Genomic DNA, 26,207 nt, shown 5'->3' with positions numbered 1-26,207 from the left:
CATATGAAAGCCATGCAGATAGGAAACATCTATTGGGCTAGATCTGAACTGGTACAGGTGAACAGTTCTGTAATCAATAGCAGCATACGAAAACATAAATGCTGTTCTAAGTGCTTATGGCACTATGATCTTCAGCTTTTGGAAAATGCAAGCCCTTTCAGTTCCTCTGCCTTTGAATAAACTCCTCTACAGTAGAAGAGTAAGACTTGGCTGTAATTGCTGACCACAGCAATTAATACTTACTTTCCCTCCCAAGCTGCTTCCACAGCAGCTTAACCAGTGTAACTGCAGGCTGTTGCAGTACTATCCCCACACCTTCCTGCAGCTCCAGCACTGATCAAAGCTTGTGCTGGGCTGATTTAGCCTGCTAAGTCGGCAGAAATGTAACCCAATAATAAGAAAAATTAGAATCATCATATCTAAGTGAATTTTAGTCACTTCTGGAGCCTAAAAGTCTGCTTATAGGCAATTTGCAGTTCTCTGGATATTATGAATGTCGTTGCTGGCGATACAAATACTGAAATACAATATAAGCCGTTGATTAAATGAAGATCACATTCTGATCTTTTTAGACCTTAAGGTGCAGCTTCACTAAACGCTACTACTGAAGTCCTGTCCTTCTCCCCTTCCCATTCCAGAACACGTACTCCCACCACGAGCAGTTGCACAGATGCTAGGGAATCAGATCAGCTTGCTGATTTCGCTGGAAGCTAAGCCAAGGGAAAAAAATAAAAAACCTGTTCATTCAGCAAGCTGATCTGACTCACCATGCCACTGTGTAATCTCTTCATACAATATTCATTTTTCTGCACCTATTACAAGGTTCTCATATGACTTAAGAGGAGAGCCTATTGGCAGTGACATACAGCCTGACACTACTAAACTACTTGCTTACCTGTCTGAAACCAAGTGCAGGTGGCACCGTCTTGCACCAGTTGGGCACTTTCTTGGGGAAGTTGTCCATTACTTGATTATTGATTAAGAAGCAACAAGAACAAGAGGTGCTTAGATGAACCAAGAGTAACAGTAGATGTAGTCACACTTTTATATATTATTGATTCAGGTTCAGTGTTAGGGTCTCCTTATTTGTCAGGTCAGTCTGTGTAACTATGTGTTAATGTAAAAAGTATACAACTTTTACTTACTTTATAATATATTATTTTGCCTTATATGGGCCATTCTTCTGAGCTAAAACACCTGCTGAAAATAGAAGTCTATTTCCTTTCCTTGAAAACAATGATTAGTGGGGTCAAAAGGCATTTTGCCACTGGGTTATTTAATTATAAAATAGACAAGCTTCTAGATGGGACAAATTAATTTTGAAATATGTGTTACTTTGATGAATAAATGGGAGAAGATAAGAGCCAGACCCTTTTCAGAGATGCAAAGTGACAGGGCACATCTTAGAACATGTTAAATTCCAGTTGAATATTAGGAAAACATTTTTCACCATGAGGCTAGTCAAAACTTGGAAGAGATTGCCCAGCGAGGTTGTGGAGTCTCCATCCCTGGAGATATTAAAAAACGGACTGGACATTTATTCAAGACCATGAGCAACCTGCTCTAAGTTGATCCTGGTTTGGATGTGGGACTGGACCAGATGACATTCAGTTGTCCCCTCCAGCCTGTATTATTCTGTGATTACATGCTTCTGTTTTATAAAAGTGGTTGTGCCGTTCATATTACTGAGTTCTAATCTGTTGTCTGTTGAAGTGGGCTTGTGTCAGAGTCACTAAGTATTAAAGAGGCTTTCTGGGGTTTGGAAATGAGACAATAATGAGGAATGATGGTTGGGAACACAGCCACATTTAACAATATTCAATAAAAGATATTGGATTGAAACGTGTGATCTCCTGGCTGATGACAGCAACATCTTTTCTTAAGCTAGTTTGTTTGTCTGCAATGTGGTCTGCATTTTTCAAGCAGATTTCTCTCTTTTCTCCTCCTTTTTGTTTGCTGGTACTTCCTTTTGGAGCACCATTTCCTTCCTCTCACACTGTCTCACTGCCCTTGTTCGGTGTCTGTGCAGTTCCACGCTGGCCCCTGGCACTGGCTCCTTGTAGTGCTGCTCCCCGCACCCTCCCCCTAAACCCTGGTGCTGGTGGCTCCCAGGCTGCTAATTCTAGGCAGGGATGCCTTCAAAGAGCTCATTACTAACCTGTCAGAACCTACGAATTTCTGTTCCACTCCAAAACTCCTTGGTAACAGAAAGTCACAGTCAGATAAATGAACTCTCACTTTATCATAGATTTTAGCCTTATTCCATGGCTCCTTAGCGAAGGTTGGATACAATGTTTTGAACAACATCGGTGTTTAAATTATTACTTAATAAAATTATCAGATTGAGAGACAGAAGCACTTAAAATCTTGTGAAGCTCTTTTAAGCTGTATTCAGAGTCAGGCTTTAATGTATCAAATCCTGTTGGTTCATGTTTGGAAGGATATTTTGAAATTACATTAGGAGACTTGATTGTAAAAAATGCACTGCAATAGCTGTCCTTAAAGAGAAATAAGAATTCAATGATTTGGTATTTGGAATTAGTATAGTAGTTAGTTACATTCTGACTTTGTGTAATTACACAGTATATTTTGTCTAATTTTATCATGATAAGAGCAAAATTTTAAGGGTGATATTTTTGTCATAAATGGAAGTTTTATGCAGAAACCACTCTGTTTCTGGAATATAGCCCTCTTGTCATTTTGTGTTTGTTTTTTTTCTTTTTAACTTCACTGCAAGCAGCTACAGGACTTCCAGCTTTATTGATGTTGCTCATTCTCCTCCACTTCTTTCAGAGAGTTGTGAGAAGAATTCCCTTAATAGTTGGCAGAACCAAACTCCCACTTCTGAAGAAGAAGCAGCAGCTCTTAAACTTCAAGCCATCTGGAGAGGGACCTATGTTAGGAAAGTACTGAACAGCAGAAAACCGGGTGTGTCCTTTAAAAATGCCTTTTAAAAAATGTTTCGTACTTCACCTTATTCAAATATTTACTGTAAAGATTTTGTTACTAATTAATATCTAGTTAAAATGAACTGAAATGCAATAGAACGTTACAGTTGAATCTCTGATCTCTTACAAAACTAAGAATAGTGGGGTTTTTTAACCTAATCACTCAATTAGCACGTATGGTACTAAAACGTAGAGGAAAGACACCCCCCCTAGTTTTTCATAGATATTAAACCAGACTTTACATTAATGTAGATTTAGGTCAGAGCTGGGCTAATGTGGGGTTTTTTTTCTGGAAAGGTAAGGGAAGTCCATATGAGAACCTAGGCATCATAATGGATAATCAGCAGAACACAGCATCAAAGGCTGATGCTGTGCTTAAAAAATACTGTGCTGATACTATCCTTCATTCTTATCTATATAAATAAAGGAATCTTACATAGCAGTTGAAGATTTGTGTTACATTTCTTATTCAGCAATTCTGTTATCTCAGCTGGAATATTTTGTCCAAGTGCAGTGTCCACAGTCCAAGAAGAAAGATAGGTAACAACTGAGAAATTCTGGATAGAGTTGTAAGGATCAGGATTAAAGAAGGTCCTTGTACTTGCAGGCTGTTAGTTTGTAATTTAAGAAAGAGAAGATTAAGAATTACTTCACTATAGTCTGTAAGTACCCATATGAGAAAATGAATTTGATCGCAACAAGGTCTTTAGTCTGACATCCAAAGGGTTAACAAGAAGGTCTTTAGTCTGAGATTCAAAGATTGTGAGTTTAATCCAGACACATTCAAACAAGAAAAAGTGGCATTTATTTTTTAAAGGATAAGGTATTTATTTAAATAAACCAAGATTTGTGTTGTAATACTGAAAACTTTAAAATTAAACAGATACTCATCAAATTAAAAAATAATTAGTCATTTATATATGATGAAATAGCAATTGATATGTTAACAGGACTGTTACACAGAAAGTTAGATCACAATGATTCCTTCTAGCCTCATGGTATATGAATGCCTGAGGATCGTGACAAAGAAAACTGCTCTGTTGTGAGATATACGTTCCCTCTTTAGTAAGTTATCCCCATTCTGCTGGAAGCTCCTTGAATTACCATCATTGCTGGGGTTCTTTCAACTATATATTTACCTGCACCAGATGATCTCTTCAAGCTGTCTTTTGTACTTTCATCTCCTCATCAGTAAACCTGGTACTGCCTCTCTCCCAAACTATTACCTGTAGCCCAGTCTTGCTTAAGCTTTCCTCCTTAAGCTAACTACTAAGTAGTCTAGTGCTCTTCTACTTTTGTTTATGAAGTGCCATGTAAATTAGGAATTTCCATAAACTTGCACTAGTATTATTAATTTCTACAAATCCCAGAGCCCAGAAGCTGTTCTTTTGAAGTTTAGATTTTAGATTTTTGCCATTTGAGCACTATTTGAGTATCCCAACTCTTTTCTTCCATTGTCTATAATGTCTTTCTTTACTTCTGATTTATCAATACTCTGTTATCTTTAATTCTGATATTATCTTTACAGTGCTTTACTGTGGGGCGTTTTTTTCAGTCATACTATTTTTCTCTTCCTTTCCCCCATTATCTATAATTTTTTCTCTCTTACTTGTCACTACAGTAAAGTGTTATTACTCCCCCCCTCCATTTCTGTCACTAATTGCTTATGCAATAAAGAAGGATTTCACCTGACTTTAGTCTTGAAAAGTTAGACAACGGGTCTAAACTAGTTGCCTAGTCTTCATCTGTATTCTGTGGATAGAAGTAGACACCTTGAGATGACAACACTTCCTGTCATCTGAGAGGTATCAAACATAGGTAGGATGAATTACCTTCTGGAGCTGCCCGATTCTTTTCTTTTTAGCTACACAGATTGCATAGGCACATACATACCCCTTCATGGTATCTGCAAATAAAAGCTGCTGGGAAATAAGCAGCGTATTCTCCGAAGACAGAGATCACCTCATGTCACTACAACATGTTACAATGAAAAAACTGTAAATCAGAGAAAATATTGATCACATCATTTTTGTAGTTGTAGGAGTGCTGAAAAGTACAAAGGTGACGATGAAGGGAATTTCCTCTGTCAAATGAGAAATTAGTTTTCAGCTCAGTGAGACTTCTGTAAAATTCCAAATAAAAACTAGTGATTCATAAGACAATTTACTTGTGCGAGTGGCATTTTTCACAAGTATTTGGCAGGTGTATATTTAGAACAATAAAAAGGTTAGATGTTATATTTTCTAACTTATTTTATTATTTCCAGGTACTAAAGAAAATGCTAATGTCAAAGAAACCTTGCAAAAATTGTGGACTGCAATTGAGTTAAATTTTGAACAGTGTGCTGTAATGCTGTTAAGGTAATAATGTAAAAAATTAAACTATTTTATTGCAGGCAGTACCATAGAATAGCCATAAATTGCTGGCTCGCAAAATAAATATGGTAAGAGCATTACTAATTTTAAAATTACAAAGCTCTGTTGGAAGGGATTAGATGTTTTTAGTGAAGATATGCTATGCTTTATTCTGTGTACCCTACATGAGTAAAACTATAGCAAACCTAATTTTTAGGTATGTGTGTTACAATTTTTTCACACAGCTTGAGCTAAAATATTACCTTTCTCCTGTATTTAATTTTTTAATATCCTGTAGGCTGTTTCGTAAGTATAAATCTGATACTGATTCCTTAGTTAAACAGCTAACCAGTTGATTTAAAGAAGCATTTTGATTCATGCTATCTGTTAAGGAATCCTGGTTGACATTAGAAAGGAGATAGCTATGTTATTTAATTGTACCACAGTTTATATCATCAGAGGATTCGTTTGTAATACTTGCTTGAAGGAAAGTAGATGTATTTCCAGGTAGATGCTTTCCCTGGTATTTAATTACAGCTTTGCAAAGATAGCTACTCTAATTTCAATGGTGTTCCTTAAGTCATTTGCAAGCATGACGCTCTTTGGGGATCACATGTTTTCATTAAGTCCTTCAAAAATATCTCTGCAAGTGTTAACACAACTGATCTAGCAGTAGATCAGTTCTGCCAGGGGTGAGGAGTGAGAACTGGCAATAATTACTGGCTGTGAGTAGAAATCCTCACTCCTTATAACCAGCAATTTGAGGAACACTCGTATGGGGTATAATTTTATTTAACTTTTTAGTGTTTCTAATCCTGTAAAACCTTTGTATGTTGATGGGATCAGGCCTTTGCAACCACAGCCTTGTTCCAAATATTAGATCTCAGTTTCACATTGCAGCATCTCTCAAACAGCAACGATCAGATGCAGTTTTTACCTTCAGACTTTTAAAACTTATGGGACTGATTCTTAGGCATTGTCCCAGGGGATACATTTGAGTCTTAAAATTATGCTAATGTGATTTTGTTTCTTTTTTTTTAACAACTGACAGACTTGCATTTAATATAACAAGCTAGCACCTTGGCCAATAAAGTAGCATGCAGGAATTTTGGAAGTTCAGTATTAGGGTAAAAGTTTTCCCATTCTCTAACCCCAGACTTACTGGAGGCCAGAGGCAATACTATTTTACAACACAAACATCAGTTTAAAATGCTCTAGAACTCCTCAGTTTATGCTAGGGTTGCCACCTGTTTCTCATTATACATCCCATGTAAGCTCATCTATGTTTGTCCCTACTATAATTTTCAATGAATTTAAAATTTGAGGTTTCTGAGGGGCTTTTTCTGTCTCTCTGTGTGCTGTTTATCGGTGGTGGAAGGAACCTTTGCAAAGCTTCATGGACTAAGATTTCAAACTGTTCTGCTTTAAATTACTTCCAGCAATATCTGCATCCACTCTGTGAATCACCTTAATTAAATGTCAAGGTCAGCTATTATCATTGCTAAAAACATGAATGTGGAGATTGTTTCTATAATTCCGATTACTATATAGGAATGACAGAACGTCAGAGTAGCATTGTCCAAATTTTGTGGATAAAACTTTTGCAGTTGAACAACTTGAACACATTGATATTCGACACAGAAAAGAAGATAGCTATCACAGAAAATGGATGTTGTGAGGTTTCTTTAGACTCTCCCCTTTACATAAACCATATAAACCAAACTTTGAATTAGAGCTATTAAAAGATAGCAAAAAAGATATATTTATTGTTTACTTACTGCAGAAAGCAGGTGGTTAAAGAATAATGCAAGACAGAGGGAGTGGCAGGGAGAAGGACAACTTTTCCTTCACCTCCATGTAGGCATATTTTCACTCATAATCTCCAGAGAAAATCACTGGAAGGAGCCAAAGGATGGAGTGAGACCAGTTACCTTTCTTCTGCCCTTCACCTGACAACCTGTTCACATAACAGGGAATTTTGCATGGTGGTCTTCACATTGCTTTGTCCAGAGGAACATTAATTTTTGATAGGGCATATGATAAATAAAAATTCATGGTGTCAGTTAGGTGCCAGTGAGGTTAGCTCTAATTTCACAGAAATTCATAACACCTGTGAGCTTATTTCCTTACAAATAACTTCTGAATTGACAGTCTTAGGTTCTTTCCTGTGTGAAAGGGATGTCTTTCATCCTATTTTATATTTATTTGGTTCTGCTTTTATTCCTTTCTTGTTCAAAAAAATTTTAAAAGGAAAATAAGGGGGTTTTAATCTCCTAATGATGCCACAGCTTTAAGATGACAGCTTAATATAAAGAAATGGAAGTTATGCTAACTGATATTTTTTTTTTTTTTAAAAGTAAAGTTTTGTAGAAGCCATAACATTTTGGGCAATTAGAAGCAGTTGTACTCATGGATAGACTGACTGATAGAAATATTTGTATGTAAGTATTGGCCATTACGGGCCATTAGCTCTAAAAGAGCTGATCCCTACCCGAGGTATTATTTTTTGAGAGTGAACAGCTACTAAAGAAACATTAGTAACACATTTTATATCATTGTTTTACATTCATGCATGAAGCAGTGTTCTTCATGATTAGCATAAGTTAAAGTCAAGAAATATGTGCCCTCCTGATTAGATTTAAATATTTATCTTGTTTTCTGCTTTCCAGAGAAATGTTTAAAAGAAACTGTAAGTCAATTGAAAAGTTTCCCTGTTATGAAGATGAATGGTGTAAGGTCTCTTTCGTTGACTATGCTGTCACGTATGCTGATCAGCCACCAAATGTGTGGTTTGTGGTTTTTAGGTGAGTTTCATACACACCTATATAACTCTTATGGGGAAATAGTATTCACACACTGTGGTTTTTCACTAACCTGCTTTAAAAACATAATTTTACATAAGTCTACTTTCCTTAAATTCTAATATATACTTTTACTTAGTTGTATACAAATCATTGTATTTGTGAAAATAATTTTACTATAATTTTTTTTTTTAGAGAAATATTTTTTGTTCCAGAAGACATGCTTATAGTGCCAAAGGTGTATACCACTATCCCTTCCTGTAGACTTCATGTTGTTGATAATGACACACTGGAGGAAATGCCATATGTCTTTTTCAAAGTGGCACCTCATGTTTATCCCAAAAATAAGGTAAATGCAAAGAGTTGTTGTGAAAAGTATAATTTTTAAAATAATAAGAATTACCCAAATTCTGTGGACATTTTCAGCTATGTCATAATGTTCTACTTAGAAGTGCACCCTTATTGCTAATAAGCAAGTTTGAACAGAGACTATCACTGATCTGCTGCTGTGCTAAACCTTTTACTGTGAAGGAATAGCCTTAATTTTCTTTGATATTTTTTACTATCACTAAATAAAGGAATCTCATCCAACTTTCCTGTGCTGTGCTACTCAGTGGCAATATGGTTGCTGCTGATGCTGTCCATCTGACAGAACAACCTTCAAGAGTCAGGGGCCAAACTAAGAATGAGGTTTTGAATAGCCTTTTTAAAGTCATGCTGACAATAATTAAGTTAACATGCATCTTCAGGTGCTAATGATAATTGCAGCATTGATGCCAAATCAGCTTTAGGTATGATCCCCCTCAAAGCCTGTATGTTACCTCAGAAGCATGAGTGTAAATTGCTTCTAAAAAATAACTATATTGTTAAATAATTATCATACCTTCCCCTCCTCCTGCCTTTTTTTCTTTAGGCTAAAGAAGACAGTTTGCTTAGTCTTTCCTTGCAAGTTACATGTTCTACACTCTTGATTACTCTCTCCTCTGGACTCTTTCCAATTGCTGTTGTTTTTTTCTTGTTTATCATGCGCAACACTGAGCACAGTAAACTTTGCACCAAGGATTAACTTGTGGCCATACAAATGATGAGTAAGGAACAATTAGTTTACATGTCTTGTAGGCTTTACTTCTGCTTATACATCTAACTGTGATGCTTGCCCTATTTTGCAACACCATTGTTAACTCGTACTTCTGTAACCCTAGGTGCTTTCCTGAAGAACTGAATCCTGTAGTTTATTATTCCTGACTAAATATAGTGTATTTCACTACTGACTAGCATCAAATGCTATTTTTTCAGACAATTTCCATAGTTTAAAATAATCTTGAATTTTTATTTTCTCTTCCTCTAAAGTTACAATCCTTCTTAGTTTTTGGTATCGGCTAATTAAACATCTATGTTCTCCACTCCACCGTCCACATTACTAATAAAAATTCTGAATGGAATCAGGTTCAGGTTAGACCTTTGAAATCTGACTGATTGCATCCTGTTCTTCCAAAAGGAGCCATGAATATGTGTTTTCTGGGTGTGATTGTCCACCCTAGTTTCTTCGTTATGACAGCATTTCCTCAGGCTTAGAAGAATGATCAAAGAGACAGTGTCAGGTTTCTCCTTCATTCCCATAGTGTGCTTTCCTATAGAAGGAAGCTTGATTGGTTTGATAGGACTTGGTTTTTGTAGTCTTTTTGCTATGTTGAGGGCGTTGCAAGGAGTTCATTTGATTAGTTATTTCATTATGTTTTCAGCCTTTGGAGTTATGCTGACTGATAATTTTCTAGACACCTTTGTCCCTCTAAAAAAATTACAATATTGCAGTTCTATAGTCTTCCAGTACCTTACCTGTCCTCCATCAGTTATCAAACACAATTTAAAAGTTTTGTGATTGTTTTAACCTGTTATTTAACCTTCAGACAGTTCAGAAGTTCATCAGACCTAACTAATCCAAAACCTTAATTTATCTATATAATCATTTACTACTTCTTTTCCTATTCTGGCCTGCTTCTTACCTCTTTAATATTATCCCTAATATTAACTATTCTAGCCACATGTTCACAGTTGACCTTTTAGCGAAGAACAGGTTTACATTTTAGCCCTCTGTCTCATCTGTCAATAACAAGGAATTGATGTCAGTTACAGTCCTAACACTAGGAGTATTTTTCTTGTCTGTCTTTCGTAACTTTACTTCCAATTTCATCACACTACTTTTTTTTTTTTTTTTTTTACTAGAATGAACTTGCCTTATCTAATGTTTATAGTGAATATTAGCTGAATGTGACAGCTAAGGACTGCTACTGCTGGAGGAATATGCTTAAAAAAGAAGGGTTGCCAACAAGCTCTCAAAACTAATTTGGGATCCTCAGAGATCGGGTGTGGATTCCACTAGACAGGAAAACTCAGTTTGGAATCCGACAGTGGCAAGTGGCAGGATGCAAAAAGAAATCTCAGTGGTGAACACTACCTATTGCTTTTCAGGAAAGTGATGGGTTGTGGAAAGAACAATCACAACTTCAGATTTCTTTCAGATGTCATCTGAGCATTTGTCCTGTTTAACAGGATACAACTGTCTAGTTCTGTCTTGTGAGGCAGGTTTTCAATTTCCCTGATTTTACTAATTCTTTCTCAGACCTCCTTCCATTTAACATATCTTTCTTGAATAAAGATGTCCAAAATTGTACACAATATTCCAGATAAGATCTTACCAACACTTTGTGCAGTACTGTGATTTTAATATTGGAAATGCTTGTTTTGCTATGCAGTACCCCACCTGGTACATTCCATAATAATTTTTTTTTTCATGGGTACAGCACGATAGCCTCAGTGATTCTATCATTAACTAATGAAAATGGCCCTTTTTATTTTATTCCTGTCCTTCCTTATTGAAGAAGTCCCCACTTAAAGCTGACATTTTTGTTATTATTCTCTAAACTCATGACTTACATTTTATAATATTAAATGTGGCTGATATCAGTAAAGAGTGATTTTGGTTTAAGAGTATTGTGCGGGTATGCTGCATTTTTCTACTTGTTCTTACTACATTTCTTAATCACTGCTACCGAGTTTCTCAGTAACTATATAACCTTATACTGCACAATTTAGCTTGTTTTCTTTGTAAATGGTTCGTTAATGTTCCAGTGGACCTGCAAAAGCTATTGAAAGCTCTATTGATGTTTTGACAAGACATTATGCAATTATTATGAAATACAGAATACAGTGGTATTATTTTAATCTGACTGTTACCTTTCTTTTTAACAGTATTTTGTAAAAAATTGTTAATGATTTAATATGTCAAGCAAGAAATTATACAGTATGCCTGAATTCCTAAATGTCAATATTATTACAGAAAGAGTCCTTTCTTTCTTTTTTTTTTTTTTAAATAAACCTACCAGTTAGTTGTTCTGCTTCAAAACTATGAATCAGCAATTTACAATAGAGCTAAAAACCTATCAACAGATATTGTTATTCTGCTGCAGAGACACTGCTGGAACACATTAAAGTTCATTTCAGAATGATTGACAATAAGGATAAAACCTGCACACCAGCAATAATGTCTGCCATCTTTCTGCAGACTTTACAATCTAGATAGAAACTAGCTACTTGCTTTGCATTATTTGGATCTTTTTTGCACTAAATTTTCTTTTTCCATGGTAATTTTTTCTACTGCTGGATACAGTTGTTTTGTTGTTGTTTTTTTTTAATTCTACTCTCTTTATTATTCACAAGTCTTTTGAACAGATTGTAGAAAATTATAGAGATAAGCATTCCTCAAGCGTCAGCTGACCAATGAAGATAAGAGGTTAAGAAATCATCACTAACAACATATTTAGTCCAGAAAATAGAAGTCTATTTGAGCAAGGACTCTAATCAGTTCTTTGTCTTGACTAGTCGTAGAAGGACATAAGGAGATCATCTTACTTTACCAAAAAGTTAGTTTAGGTGGTATATTAGAAAAAAACACTTTCTGATTCTAGAGATAGTGAATTGTAGCAAGATATCTAAGTAGGTAATGAAACCTCTCAAAGGTTTTTAAGAAAGAGACATAAATCTGATGGGGTTGTCTAGATCTATTTGCTTATTTCTCAGTAGTGACTGATGATCACTCTGTGTTCCTACCAGCTGCAAAATTCAGTTATTGTGTTTTCTAATTGCTTATAGTATTCACAAAGTGCCCACTCAAACAATTTTTTAATCTTAAGTCTAAATTTTCTGCATATTTATAGTGAACATTAAGATTGTAGAACCTTATCTTTATTAATAGGTATACAGCAGAAAGTGTTTCTCTCATGCACACCATGCTGTCAGAAAGCACTTGAACATCTGGCTAAATCCTTCCCAGTTTCCAAATGTACTTGTTAAGAACAGGAGTGACTTTAACTATATGCTTAAATAGATATTTAAATAGGTGAGTTCTCCTGAATCATAGCTTTGAACGGTTGCTATTACCTTGTAGTGATTAAAGGGTGTAAAGTGCCTTACAGTTACAATTGCACAAATTGGAATCATGAATCATTGCTTTTACTTTCATTCTAAATATTCAGTAGTCCTGAAGTCACAACCCTGCATTATTGGATAGTCCTGAAATCACAACCCTATTTATTTTAAGACTTTTTCAACAAAGCTTTTTTACTGGTAAATATTGATTTCTTTTAACTGAAATTTAGCAGAAGACTGCTAAGAAAGAAAACATGTAAAAGAATTTTCATCTGGACTATTTCTTGGGTGGAACATGAAATTTTAATGTTTGAAATAGCAAGTTGGTTGGGCTAGTTTGGAGAATTTGAAGAAGGGACTTAATCTTGAGTTCCCCTGTTACATTGCAATTGGCCATTGCACTCATTATATCCCTTTTTCCTGCCCCTGCCTTTCAAGTAATCACATTCATATTGCCTTCTTTTTTCAAATACAAAATAAAATCAAATTTTGAAACCTTTTAAATTATATCCTGTTTTCCCGTATTCCTCTTCTCAGGATTAATAAAGAGCAGATAAATCTGCATCAGGCTTATTAACTGTGTGTTGCATTTTTAATTAATTTTTTATTTCATTTTTCTAACACTAGAAATATTTTTTTTCTTAAATCAACATCTTCATAAAAATAAGATTAATATCCTGACATTTAATGCTATACTTGCAATGACATTATTAAAAGTAGGGGCAATATTAGTTTAACCTGAGATTTGAAGGCAGAATGAATCTGATCTCTCAATTTCCATGCAGCAAATTGCATTCACCCATACTTTCACACTGCCTACAGTGTGATTTTTAAATCTCTGGTTTATCAGTGAATGCAGTTATTTTCATGTTTACATTTTATCTTTATCGAATTTTGCTTTCATATGTGTGAGGACTGTTAGCTTTTGCTAAATGTCTTGTGCATGAATTGCCAAAATATTAGTTTCCTTATCTTCAGCTGTGGTCACCTTTGGAGTTAAAAATATCTATAATCTCAAAATTGTTGCACAGTTTTCAAATACATCAACACTTTACAGTACATATCTTTCTTACATCTGGCATACAGGCCAGATGTTTCCCAGCAATAGTAGAGTATAGGTTTAATGGGGCTGTCTCAGAGCTTGGAGTGAAGGTTCTTGGCTTATGCAGTCTTTAACTCTTTCTTTGTTACATTTACTACTACTACTATCACCACCACCACCACATATAGTTTTGGTATGATATCAAGAGAGAAAAAATATTTTGCACCAAATGAAAAGACTTTGATTTGTACTGCTGGTTTTAAAAGAAAAAGAATGGTAATATTACAGAACCCAGAGATGTACAGATGTGTTTTAACTGGGAGCTATTTGCATAGCAGTATGATGTACAAAGCAAGAAAATACATTGAATAAATATGTTTTACTGAACTTTAGTCATATTATAAGAAGACTTTTCAGAATAGAGTGCTGCACATGCTTAAATAAAAGAGTAAGAACTCATTAATATTTGTTAAATTAGACTGTATTAAACAATTTAGAGTCATCAAATAATTTGGTTAGAAAGTGACCTCGGGAGTTTGATTGTACCTGCCCCTAAAAGTAAGGCCAACTTTGAAGTTAGATGAGATTGGATTTGACTTGCTATGTAACTTTTTGCCAAATACAAATTCCTATAATAAGAGATGCTTCAGAAGTTAGACTATAATAGAACTATAAGATTCTTGCTTATGAAGAACATCTTACTATCTTAATAAGCGTAACATGGACAAAAAGTGTGTTGTATGTAGTCATAGGGTGCATTTTGAGTAGTGTTATTTCCAAGTAAAAATGACTTGTTTTCTCCTTTCAGAAAGGATACACATTTATGGCTGAAGCACGTACTGGTGACCTTCCTGTGGCAGCTGGAAGATGGAGGCTCCGGCTCATCAGTTCTCATAGTCCACTCCCATTCCTCTCTCGCGAGGCTGTAAATAATGTTTATTCTACTAAAGAAATTAAAGAGTATTACATACCCAATGACAGTCACGTAATGTTCAGGTAAATATTGAGCGAAGAATGATTAAATTCTGCTTTTTTTATGGACCATCCCTGACAAAAAAGTATGTTCTTCACTTTTTCTTAGAAGGGAAAGTATTAAAGCAAATATCTGAATTTTATGGACTGTCAATGTTCCATACCAAATTTAACATTTCATTTATGAAAGTGTTATTTTCTGAAACATTGCCACTGCCTAATGAAGAACAAGTATAAGTACATAGACTGTAACTTTAAAATCCTAAACAGTATACTCCATTTCTGTAGGCTCAATCTTGAAATCTTATCCATAAGTGAATTACTGAAATTCCATATTACTTTTGGGGATTAAATATGTATTAAAATTGAGATTTTGCAGGTGAGCAGGAGACATAAAGTTTGATATATTTTTTCAGCTGCTCAGACAAAGTTCTAAATAAAATCCAGAAATACAACAATGTCTTTTCTGATATATCAGACCAACTTCCATCTTGCAGTGTTGGCAGAAAAATTTATATACATTTTATTGTAGCATGCAGATTCTTTTAGGACAACATATTTAATAAAAACACGATGATTTAATTTTTATTAATACTTTTTTAATTTATTAAAGTTTATTAAAATCAGTTTATTCTAGCTAAGTTTGAGTTCAAAACTGACCCTGACTAAATTAATATGCTTAAGTTTTTACACAAAGGACTACACATTGCACTAAAACAGGCCCCATGCTTAGAGCTAATTACACGTATATATTTTGCAGGTTAATTCTACAACATTTTTCCTTGATTCCTGACAATTTGTATCAATATTTCAAATCAATGTATTATTCTTGGGATAGAGGTCTATTCAACAAGAGGAATCGGGTTCAATATAAATGAAGAAAACATGTAATAGAAATGTAACAGTTGCAATCAAATTCTGTAAACTCTGTCTTCCTTGATGAGTTTTTTTTTATTTTTTCCCCTCTGATGTCAACAATCTTTAAAAAATTTTATTTTAAAATACTTGTATAATTTTTACTCCAAATGTGCTGAATTCATGGTGGTGGTGGTGTTTGCTTGCTTGCTGAGATTAGTCTAACAATTTGAATTTATGGACAGAAAGCAAGTAATATATAAAGTTATGAGTCACAACAAAAATATTATTTAAATTTCATCCTAAGACTCTAATTCTACAATCTTTTCATTCCACAGTCTTTTAAGTTGACCAGAGTAGCAGCTGCTATCAAATGAGATAGCTCTACCCTTTTGAAAGCAAATATTTTTTTTTTTTCGTTTGCTCGGTTACTTTTTAATTGAAACAGTTCCCTCATCTGGCTAACCATGTTTTTCAACAAATACTAGTACAGCAGGACTTCACTACAGGAAGCTTAGCCCATCAGATTGCAGGAAAACAATAGACTACAAACTCAATTTTTAGTGTTTGCTTCCAGGGCAGCACAACGTTAGGTACTTGCAGAAGAATGATCTGGTATAGTTGGTTATATTGCTATAATTTTTTTCTTCCTCTTTAGGTATTCAGTAAAAGTCACAGCATCACATATTGCTACAGTGCAGGTACAAACCTCTAAATCAGATGTGTTCATTAAACTACAAGTCCTAGATAAAGAGGAAGAAATTGTGAGTGTCACTGGAAAGGGCCATGCAGTCATCCCTGCTTTTAATTTCTTGAGTAATGAAACACTTTTGAATTCCCACTGTAAGTATTGTATTCTGTATTTGATAATTTTATTCACTGAGGGATATACAGTAACATTAGGTAATCACAGAAAACATTTTTTTCCTACTTTTTCCATGATTTCCATAATTGCTTTATGATTAAGTGAAATCAGCTACATTTTTGAGCAATGAACAGGAGTCCTTGGTCCTCAGCAATGAAGAAATGTACCACAGAATCACAGAATCGTATAGGTTGGAAAAGACCTTTAAGATCATCGAGTCCAACCGTAAGCGTAACACTACCAAGACCACCACTATACCATGTCCCTAAGCACCTCATCCAAACATCTTTTAAATACCTCCAGGGATGGGGACTCAACCACTTCCCTGGGCAGCCTGTTCCAATGCTTGATAACCCTTTCGGTGAAGTAAAATTTCCTAATATCCAGTCTAAACCTCCCCTGGTGCAACTTGAGGCCATTTCCTCTTGTCCTATCCCTTGTTACCTGGGAGAAGAGACCGACCCCCACCTCTCGACAACCTCCTTTCAGGTAGTTGTAGAGAGCGATAAGGTCTCCCCTGAGCCTCCTTTTCTCCAGGCTAAACAACCCCAGTTCCCTCAGCCGCTCCTCATCAGACTTGTGCTCCAGACCCTTCACCAGCTTCGTTGTCCTTCTCTGGACACGCTCCAGCACCTCAATGTCTCTCTTGTAGTGAGGGGCCCAAAAGGATTGATTGAAATAAGGTGTCCAGCCTTATTTTCTTCCTCTGCCTTTTAGTCTTGTTTTGTAACTGTATTGGGTCTGGCTGAGATGGAGTTAATTTTCCCCATAGCAGCCCTTATAGTGTTGTGCTTTGTATTGGTAGCTAGAAAGGTGTTGATAACACAGCAGTGTTTTGGCTACTGCTGAGCAGTGCTCGCACAGCACTGAGGCTGTGTCTCTAACATTCCCTCCCTCACCCAGTAGACTGGGGGTGGGCAAGATCTTGGGAGGGGACGCAGCCAGGACAGCTGACCCATACTGACCAAAAGGATATTCCATACCATATGATGTCTGCTCAGAAATAAAAGCTAAGAAAAAGCGGGGGACACATTCGTTATTACAACGTTTGTCTTTCGGAGCAACCACTACGCATACTGAAGTCCTACTTCCCAGGAACTGGCTGGACATCGCCTGCTGATGGGAAGTAGAGAATTGTTTTCTTTTGCTTCCGCATGTGGCCTTTGCTTTTGCTTTGTTAAACTGCCTTTATCTTGACCCATGAGTTTTTTTCCATCTTATTTTCTCCCCCCCCGTCCTGCTGAGGAGGGGAGTGATAGAGCAGCTTGGTGGGCAGCCGGCATCCAGCCAAGATCAACCCACCACATTAACTGATTAAAGAGTTGTGTGGATAATTGAAGTAGCTTCTCAGTTCTGAAAATTTTATGCATGTGCTTGTCCTTGAGAATTGAAATATATTTTATTTTCAAGATCTTGCCTTTATTTGTATTATTTTAAAGTTAAACAAATTTTGGCTGTTAGGAAACTGATGCCAAGATTGTGGGACATGGTAGATAATTCACAGATTACACTGAGCCTTATGGTTTAAATGCACCATCCTGTGGATCATTCTTTTTAGCAGAAGCACATGTTTTATTGACTTCTAATCCATTATATGAACCCCAGAGTACAAGGCAAAAGACTCTTGAATAAATTATATAGTATTTATCCTTAAGAAAAACTCTCCATTTTTGACTCTACCTCTGTTACAGCTTCACCATGATATTCATGGAAATAGAAGACAATGAAGGAAGAGCTACTTGCCCCAGACTTGCAAAGCTCATAAACGCCCATTATGCTATTGTCAATTCTTTATGATAGCAACTGAAATACTGAGAAAAAGTTATCCCTTATGGCAATATTTGAATTTAAACAAAATTTCTTTTGAAACAAATTTATTAGAAAGTTATAGCAAACACCTCACTCATTTTTGGCTGAACAGTTGAATTTGAGAAGTTTATTTGCTCAAAATACTTTTTCTTTTTTCTTCTTTTTTAAAAATTTTATTGCCATTCATTATATTGCAGTCTTGTCAGCTCAGCTCTTATTAAAGGTGAGAACCAGTGTGTGTTCAAAGGTCACCTTTCGTAAGTATGCTAAAATTCATGTATTTTCTCAAAGCACTTTGAAACTAGTGATGGTACCAAACAAAAATCCAGCTGACATAAGTTAAAACTGACTCTCTGTAGTCCAGCAAACTACCACTCTGAATCTACTGTATGCCCAAGCCTGGCAGCATATAAATAAAGGGGCAGGGAGGCAAAGAAATTAATCCAAACTCTTTTCAGTGGCACCCAGTGACAAGACAAGAGGCAACAGGCACAAACTGAATGTAGAAAATACAATTTAAACATTGGAAAAGGTGATTTGGAGGTGGGGGGTTGTTTGGTTTTGGTTTTGGTTCATTTTTACTCTCAGGGTGTCAAACATTGGAACAGGTTGCCCAGAGAGGTTTTTGAGTTTTCACCCTTGGAGATAATCAACACCCAACTGGACATGGCCGTGAGCAACCTGCCGTAGCTGACTCTGCTTTTAGCAATGGGGTTGAACTAAATGACCTCCAGAGTTGTCTTCCAGCCTCTGCCAGGACCACTCAGCCTCCTGTGATCCTGTCATATCAGTTAGTAGTTAAGGCTTATGGTTTTTTTTTTCCTTAATGATACACCAATAATCCAGTTTCCTTGGAGGCACTGTCCAACTAAACAGGTATTCATTTACAACCAGAGTTAATAGAGAGAGCTTTCAGCTTGACATTGTGGTAATGCTCTGCCATCATCCCCCTCTGATGTAGCGAGATAACTTCCTGCACACTTTGGAGGGCAGAGTTAGGTTATCCGGACATCCTCTTTCGTGCTTCAGTTCCAGGCTGTCAGAAGTTAGAGTTCTGCCAAATTCGGTATTTAAGAGCTACAGTCAGACATCAGCTGTTTGTTGCTGGCATTTTTATTGTTTGATAACATTAGGGCTGGGCTACTAAAGAAGCTAAAACAAAACTGGACCGAAAATTTTGTCATCTGAAAGTACACTCAGCCAATTGATTGACATTTGATTTTGAAGTGGTGTTTAATTTTACTGTTCAGAAGCAATAAATACAGCTTAATGAGGTACATAATTCTTGGGCATATTTTCAACAATTGTCCCTGTAGTGCTCAGGTGATTTTTAACAAAAATGAAGTACCTTCTACCTGCTTCTGCTACACTTCTTATATGTAATAGATTTTAGATGCTGCTGCCATGCCATCGTAACTTCTTTCATAATCTTCATTTGTTTCCCTGTTTTCTATACACTTCACTTGTTAATCAAGCTATTTCCATTTTATTTGTAAGATCGTATACTATTTTGAATTTTTGATTATATCTATGAATGTATATTCTTCATAAGCATTAAAGTTTGCTTAAATAAAGCAGCTGTTTATAAGCAAACAAGTCAGCTACTGTACTCTCCATGGACACCACTATACATCAATGTTGTAAGATATTAAAGTCTTCAGGCCTTTTATGAAGACTTTAAAACAATAAATCTTCTGTAAATCAATCAGTTTCTGCCTGTTTGAGCATATTCAGAACCTGAGGCAAAGACAAATTGTTCAAATACTGGATTATTGCTTTGCTAAAGACCAAAATAGCATCATATTTCATGTGCTCACCTCCACTATTTTGAACTGTGTAGTTTTCTAACATGATCCTTTAGAAAAATGTTTTCTCTAAATTTCCAATGCTGTGTGGGAAAAATAACTAATTTAGTCATGTTTATGAGACTTTTTGACTTCTGTCTCAACTGCACCTTGTTATTACCAGAAATATAAAATTAAATACTATGGAGACCATGCTCTTAAAGTGTAATTAAGCAGTTGACAATGTTGTGGTTTTAAAGGAAGTCATGGAGAAGCTGTCATGATTCTGTGACTGAGTTGCCAAGATAATCAGTAGCTATTTTTGGTTACTATTTTTGGAATGTGGGAATGGATTAGTAAACTTAATGGTAGACTTGTGGAAATAGAAGCAGGAAAGCTATAAGATAGCTCAGATGAGGGTAAGCATCACAAACACTTGAAATAAATTGCCATGTTACCCTCGGTAAAGTGAAGAAGAAACTTTCTTTCAGGAAACTGGCTTGTTGGCAAAGATCATAGTCTGAAGACTGAAATAAGTTAAAAGGCACAAGCAGGTGAAAGAGAAGAGAAATGGGTTCCAACAGATGCTGGAAGGGAGAGGATGGGGCAGAATAAATAAGAGGGACATTTTGTCTTTGCCAGACTAGCAGGGGACATAGGTGAGAAGAACTTTTCAAAATATCCTCAGAAATCAGACACACACACATTAGGCTTTTATCTTTTATTCTTATGTGCTGTGATACAAATAATTTCTGCTAATTTAAAATTATTTCAATCCATTGTGAATCGTTCAATGAAATATCTGTTATATTAATCTGATTGAAAATAGGAAGGTTGTCATATCAGGTTCCTATTCAGCAGTGGAGCCAGTGAATTCTAACTGGAAAAAGTGATGATGAAAGGTACTTTATTTCAAAGGGAATTGAAAAGAGTTTCTAGACCTGGCAAACTGACTGTAAAAAACCTGTTGATTTTAGACCATATTTGAAGGTGAAATAAATATTCTGATGCCATTTAAGCGTGTGTGAGTGTATAGAGAGCCATCATTTGGAAGGAATGTCTGTGAAGCTGTTGCTGTTTTTTATTTTTTTACGATTAGTATTATTTTTACAATACTAGAACAAGTGGCCTTACCGTTGAAGTTCTTTTCCTATCTATATGCAGCCTGTATATAACGAAGAAGATATTTTGTGTAAGTGTTCCAGATCTTTCAGAGCATCCAAACTGAATGAAAAGATTATGAAATGTACTCAGTATAACCAATATGACATTATAATATTACCCAACCTGCTGAGTGTCTGTAGGTGCGATTTATGGCATTGTAAAAGCATGTTTCTTTGCTGTTGTCAAAAGTTTTAGGAAATTATGGCCTGTACAATAACAATATAGGAACCTCCATAAATACTGATGCCAAGTTCAGGTGGGGATTTGTACGATCAACATTCAATACAAGATTCATACTGTCAGTATCTAGTTGTTTTCTAAAAATGTGTGTTTTCACAGAATAGGAATAATCAGAAACCACTGCTATACCATCAGCACCAAACTTGTTAGTTAAGCAAGACACAAGCCTCACATCTGAGACCTATTCAGTATCATGCATGTTCTGCCTCTCATAGAATTGACCACTGTGTTGACAGAAGTATTCCTAAGTGAAATTATTGTGCAAGCATCACCAGTAGAACATTATCCCCCTTTCCCACCCACAATCTGTTAATTCATCTCCTGTCACAGCTGTTTTATAAATGTCTTTTATAGCTCAAAAAGTACATTCAATCAATTGATTTTGAATATATTTACCTCTTCTGAGATGTAGCAGATGACTTGGACCTTGAACATTCACTTGCCAATGAAGGAGTTACGTATTGACATGTTGCAAGCACAACTTCTTTTGTTGATACAAACACAGCAGTTCTGTAGCACAGATGGACAAGTGAATGCTCATAATCCTTTTATTCTCCATAGTAGCAGTGTGATACAATCCAGTCTCAAAGTATCAAAATCTCATTCAAATATTTGTTTGAATCTGAAACCAAGGTAGGTACGAGTTCCTTCTAGTCAGAGCTTTGCTTAGGAAAACCAAGATTGACTGTTTATGTATGCAGTAAGAAAAGAAATCTGTGTCACAGTACCACCTGGTGACCATTGCTAGAACTATTTGGTTGTGTATGAATTTTTGGGAACTTTTCCAAGTCATCTTTCCAGCAAGGGCAGAATGAGTCTTATGGAGGATTCCACCATTCTGAGCTGAGTTATCTTCATGGCAGGATCATCCTCTGGGCAAACCATTATAGAATTCTTCAATACTTATGCTCTTCAGGTTTAAGAGAGAGAGAAGAGGAGAATAGTGAGGCATTCATGAAAGCTCATTATAGCCTAAAGAATACAACCTCCCTTGAAACCCACCTCCTTTGATAGGTAGAGGTAGGCTCCTTCAGAGGGCAGTGCACTGCTCCTAAAGCCCAGAAATCAGACCTCCTGGAGAGGAGCTCACCTCTCTGTTGACTACAAGGAGGAGTACATTTAGTTGGCCTCAGTGCTTTAAAGCTACCTTTTTGTAAATTTGCACTGCCCCTTGATAACAGTGTTCAGGCAGGCATTGAAGATCCTTCCTGACTAGAAACTTTCATGCAGATATTGCAAATGGTACCCTAAAGGCAAGTTACCCAATTGGAAAATATGTGTATGTAGAGTTATTTTTCTATTTGGAATCCAAATTGTTTCTTTGCAGCAGGTTTTGACACAGATGTAAAAGAACATGCAAGACTGTGGTCTCTGGATAATGCTGCTTTTTCATCCAAATGCACTTCTGTTGAGTGAAAACCTCATGATTTTGGCTTCCTCTGATGAAAGACTTGGTAATCTAACCACTATGAGTTATGTCTCCTCTCACCTTCACAGAACGGGAAGCTAACTGCTACCTGGAAAGCTCAGCAGGCTCTATTTGAGTGAGAAATTATTCTACAGATACATGCTTGCTTAGGCATATCTTTTCCAAAACAACACCCACGGAGTTGCATCACTCAAAAAATGGGTTAGAAGAAACCAAGTATTGTCTTCCTTCAAGTCTCTCTCACAGGCCTTCTTACCATGGGGACAGCAACAGGGATAGCTCGGGTGCTAACGATTCTGAATATCATGCAGAAGAGCAACTCATTGCTTTTGATTAGGAGTTTGAGACATCTTGCAGAAAGCATGTCTGCAAGGTCTCATTTTCATTTCCTCACTTCTACTGATTTTCTTAGGAAAAAGGAAGCGCTGCCTTATGCAGAGGAACGAAGCAATAGCAAGTGTTCCGTGGCATTTGACTTCCATAAGAAACAATATTTCCTGGCTCCCTTTGAGTTTCTAGTGGCACAGTTAACCTTTTATTTGGCATTTATACACTGACACACCACCCATAAAATTTGCTGAATCCGGTCTAATAGTCCTGTCAACTCTTGTGAACTTCCCTGGATGTTTTGTCAACACACATGAAACTCTCTACATTTTTATTTTGAAGTGTTGCAATGATACAGTATCCTCCTTTGCTTCTACAATAAACCTTGGGAAGAGTAAAGCCTTCTGTCCTCAGTGAAGTGAAAAAGATATCTCTTTCCCAGTTGATGGTCCAGCTATTGTTAGTGTAACAGAGGTGAAGCTGCTTCCCCAGAGGTGTTATTTTTGCCCTTGTTCAATTTTCTATGAGATATTTCCTTTTAGAATTCTCTTTCCTTTCTCTGTAGACATTCAGGCAAGATAATATCATAGATATCAGTGGCATTAGAAATGAACACAAGTTTACGTTTTCTGGATTAATACTTCTGTTACAGCCCTTCTTTAGCACATGCCTGGTTTCACAGTTTTTCCACGTTAATTCGTTCCTTAGGAGACAATGATATAACTTCATAAATAATAGACCACACATAGTTCTATAGCTCTTTTCAAGACTGCCTTTTTTTAAACTTTAGTCAGCTATGATCTTTGTGTCAGGTTGACATAAGAGACTCCTGTAATGGTAGGAGTTGCCAGGACTGTGGCCAGTGCATCTCTCCTCTCCTCCCCCAGGGGCACACAATTTATTAAATTGGGTTAACTACACAGAGATCATCATACAGCATACAAGGCTATCTGTATTAGGTAACATATAGCATGGTGCTGTGGTGGTTAGCGTAGGAAAGAAGTGTGGCGTTTGGGGGGGAAAAAATTAGGCACTTTATAAACAGTAACAACAGTTATATATACAGTCTTTCAAATGTCTCATTATTTACTTTGAAGAGATTTGTGCTTTGCATGCAGAATGAAATCGGGATAGTATTTGGAATAAGCATAATTTTAATTGGAACCTTGTAAGCATAATACAGCACGAGAAAATTGACTATGGTAATTCTTCTTTCTTACAGTTTCTGGGGGCATCTGTTTCCCTCATACCAATAATTCATAGAATTTCTGGAAATTAACACTGACATTTTTTATCACCTTGCAGCAAGCAAAACCCAGATTATTCAAAGTAGTATAAAGAAGGAATCAGAAACTGGAGGATCGAAAAAAAAAGGTCATATTTCATCTTCAAAGGATACCAAAACTTCTTTCAAGCCAGGACTTGTACGAGAAGGTCCACCTACATTTGAAGATGAATCTTTCCTCTTGGAAAACTTCCAAAATAATGATGGAAGTCCACAACGAGTAAGAGATTCCAAATCATTGGGATTTGGGAAAAAAAGCCCAAACAATAATGGGGTATTTATAATTTCTTTGGTACACGTGGAGATCTGATATCCTGAGGCAAGAACAAGGAATCCAAAATTAAGATTGTTGGTAGCTTCTGAATGAGGCTATGGAGAAAGGATAATGTACATCTATGAATAACCAAATAACAAGGGGTCATTTTTGTTTTCAAATCAAGGTGATATATTCCATTTCTAAATGTTCTTCATTTGCCAAATCCAATTCAAGTATAGCATAACTTTCAGCTAAGGGCCAAAAACTACCAGTAATGAAATTAAAATTCTGATGCTTCAATGTGAGTTTTCTTTGAAATATGATGTAAGAGAAGGCTATCTTTAATAGTTTTAAAAGAGAAAAACCTATTGCTAGTCAGCTGAAAGCTTTAGTAACACATGCACAATAGCTGCTACTTGAGCCACGTTTCTCAGAGAGTGATGTCAAAACCATGGATTTTTCTTGACTTTACCTAGTATTATTTGTCTATCTTAGAAAAATAACATTTATTTTCTAAAACAGTTCACGTTTCTGTATCTCTCTGGTGTTTCTCTACTGTGATTTTTCCTGATAATTGAGTTCAATTGCAACAAAATATTCCAACAACAACAACAACAAGATTATTGAGAAATAAATTCCAGCATTGTTCCTTTGACTCAGAACTGGCTTTAGAATTTGGAAAACAATTTTTAGAGAATAATTTCCTGTTGAGTGTAGACAATGTTTAAAATAACGCATGGACCCTGTCACCTCTACCTCAGAATAAGACATTATTGAGTGCCAGTATTAGGGCTCAAAGCCCTGTAGTAGGTCTTAAAATCAAAGACAAAAGTCTTTGTTTTAGCACATGGCATACATAGGAAACTTACATGGAAATCTTAAAGGAATGTAACTCCTTCTTGTATAGTCCACTTCAGTTTCTCTTCATAAACACATGAGTAATTGTTTAATTTCACAGGAATTAAAATAAAATCTGTGGAATTAACACTAATTTTTTAAGCTTCTTGTGAATACTGTAATGTGCAAGCTTGTAAATTATGTGTTTTATTTGCTGAGTTCAATAGCTGGCAGTTTACTAGCCCACAGGACTTTTGAATGTTTACTATAATTGTTATGTCTTCAGCTTGTTAACATATTGCATTTTCTTTCACAGTCTCACAAGTATATCATACAAGCACTGGTGTTGTATAATAGTTGGCCGCTTACTGAGAGTCAATCTCTGTTTGTTCAGGAACTGAAAGAAATGGAGAAAAACGAAATCAAAGGTAGGTCGATCTAAGTATGTATTTAGTCAAATGCATCATGTTACGGATTTAAAAAAATGTTATATTGCTAGAAGCCAAGACCATATGACATTTTTTCTTTTATTCATTGCTTGAGTGAAATAATAAAGCAACAACGCTTTGTTCTGTGGTTCATAGAAATGAAGTTTGATTGCATGATTCCATACCTTCAGTCCACAAATGATAAAGAAATCAGAGAATACTCTGCAAAACTCACCTGAGCTTCTTAGGGCTCTGTCATAGATGGAGTGAATGTTGTCGTACTAAGCCTAGTAATGCCTATTTTAAATTTAAACGATAAGGTGGGTTGTCTCACGTTATGGTGATCCCAGGGGCAAACTACAAAACCAGGTTGTACTAAGGTAGAG

General features: G+C 36.0%; 1 protein-coding gene across 1 annotated transcript in view; it reads left to right on the top strand.

The window, feature by feature from the left end:
- The window catches only part of ADGB (androglobin), a 128,740-nt gene that overhangs the window by 79,994 nt on the left and 22,539 nt on the right, over positions 1–26,207 (top strand). Inside the window, exons 22-29 of the mRNA XM_075497367.1 lie at positions 2,794–2,928; positions 5,215–5,308; positions 7,972–8,106; positions 8,299–8,452; positions 14,379–14,566; positions 16,056–16,240; positions 24,321–24,520; positions 25,710–25,821. Of these exons, the coding sequence (XP_075353482.1) occupies positions 2,794–2,928; positions 5,215–5,308; positions 7,972–8,106; positions 8,299–8,452; positions 14,379–14,566; positions 16,056–16,240; positions 24,321–24,520; positions 25,710–25,821 (1,203 nt within the window). The remainder of the gene's footprint in view (positions 1–2,793; positions 2,929–5,214; positions 5,309–7,971; positions 8,107–8,298; positions 8,453–14,378; positions 14,567–16,055; positions 16,241–24,320; positions 24,521–25,709; positions 25,822–26,207) is intronic.

The sequence above is a fragment of the Mycteria americana genome, chromosome 3, assembly GCF_035582795.1.
Source record: "Mycteria americana isolate JAX WOST 10 ecotype Jacksonville Zoo and Gardens chromosome 3, USCA_MyAme_1.0, whole genome shotgun sequence".
NCBI classification, from domain to species: Eukaryota; Metazoa; Chordata; class Aves; order Ciconiiformes; family Ciconiidae; genus Mycteria; species Mycteria americana.
The sequence above is the reverse complement of the archived record's forward strand: the minus strand, read 5'-3'. Positions and strand labels throughout refer to the sequence as shown.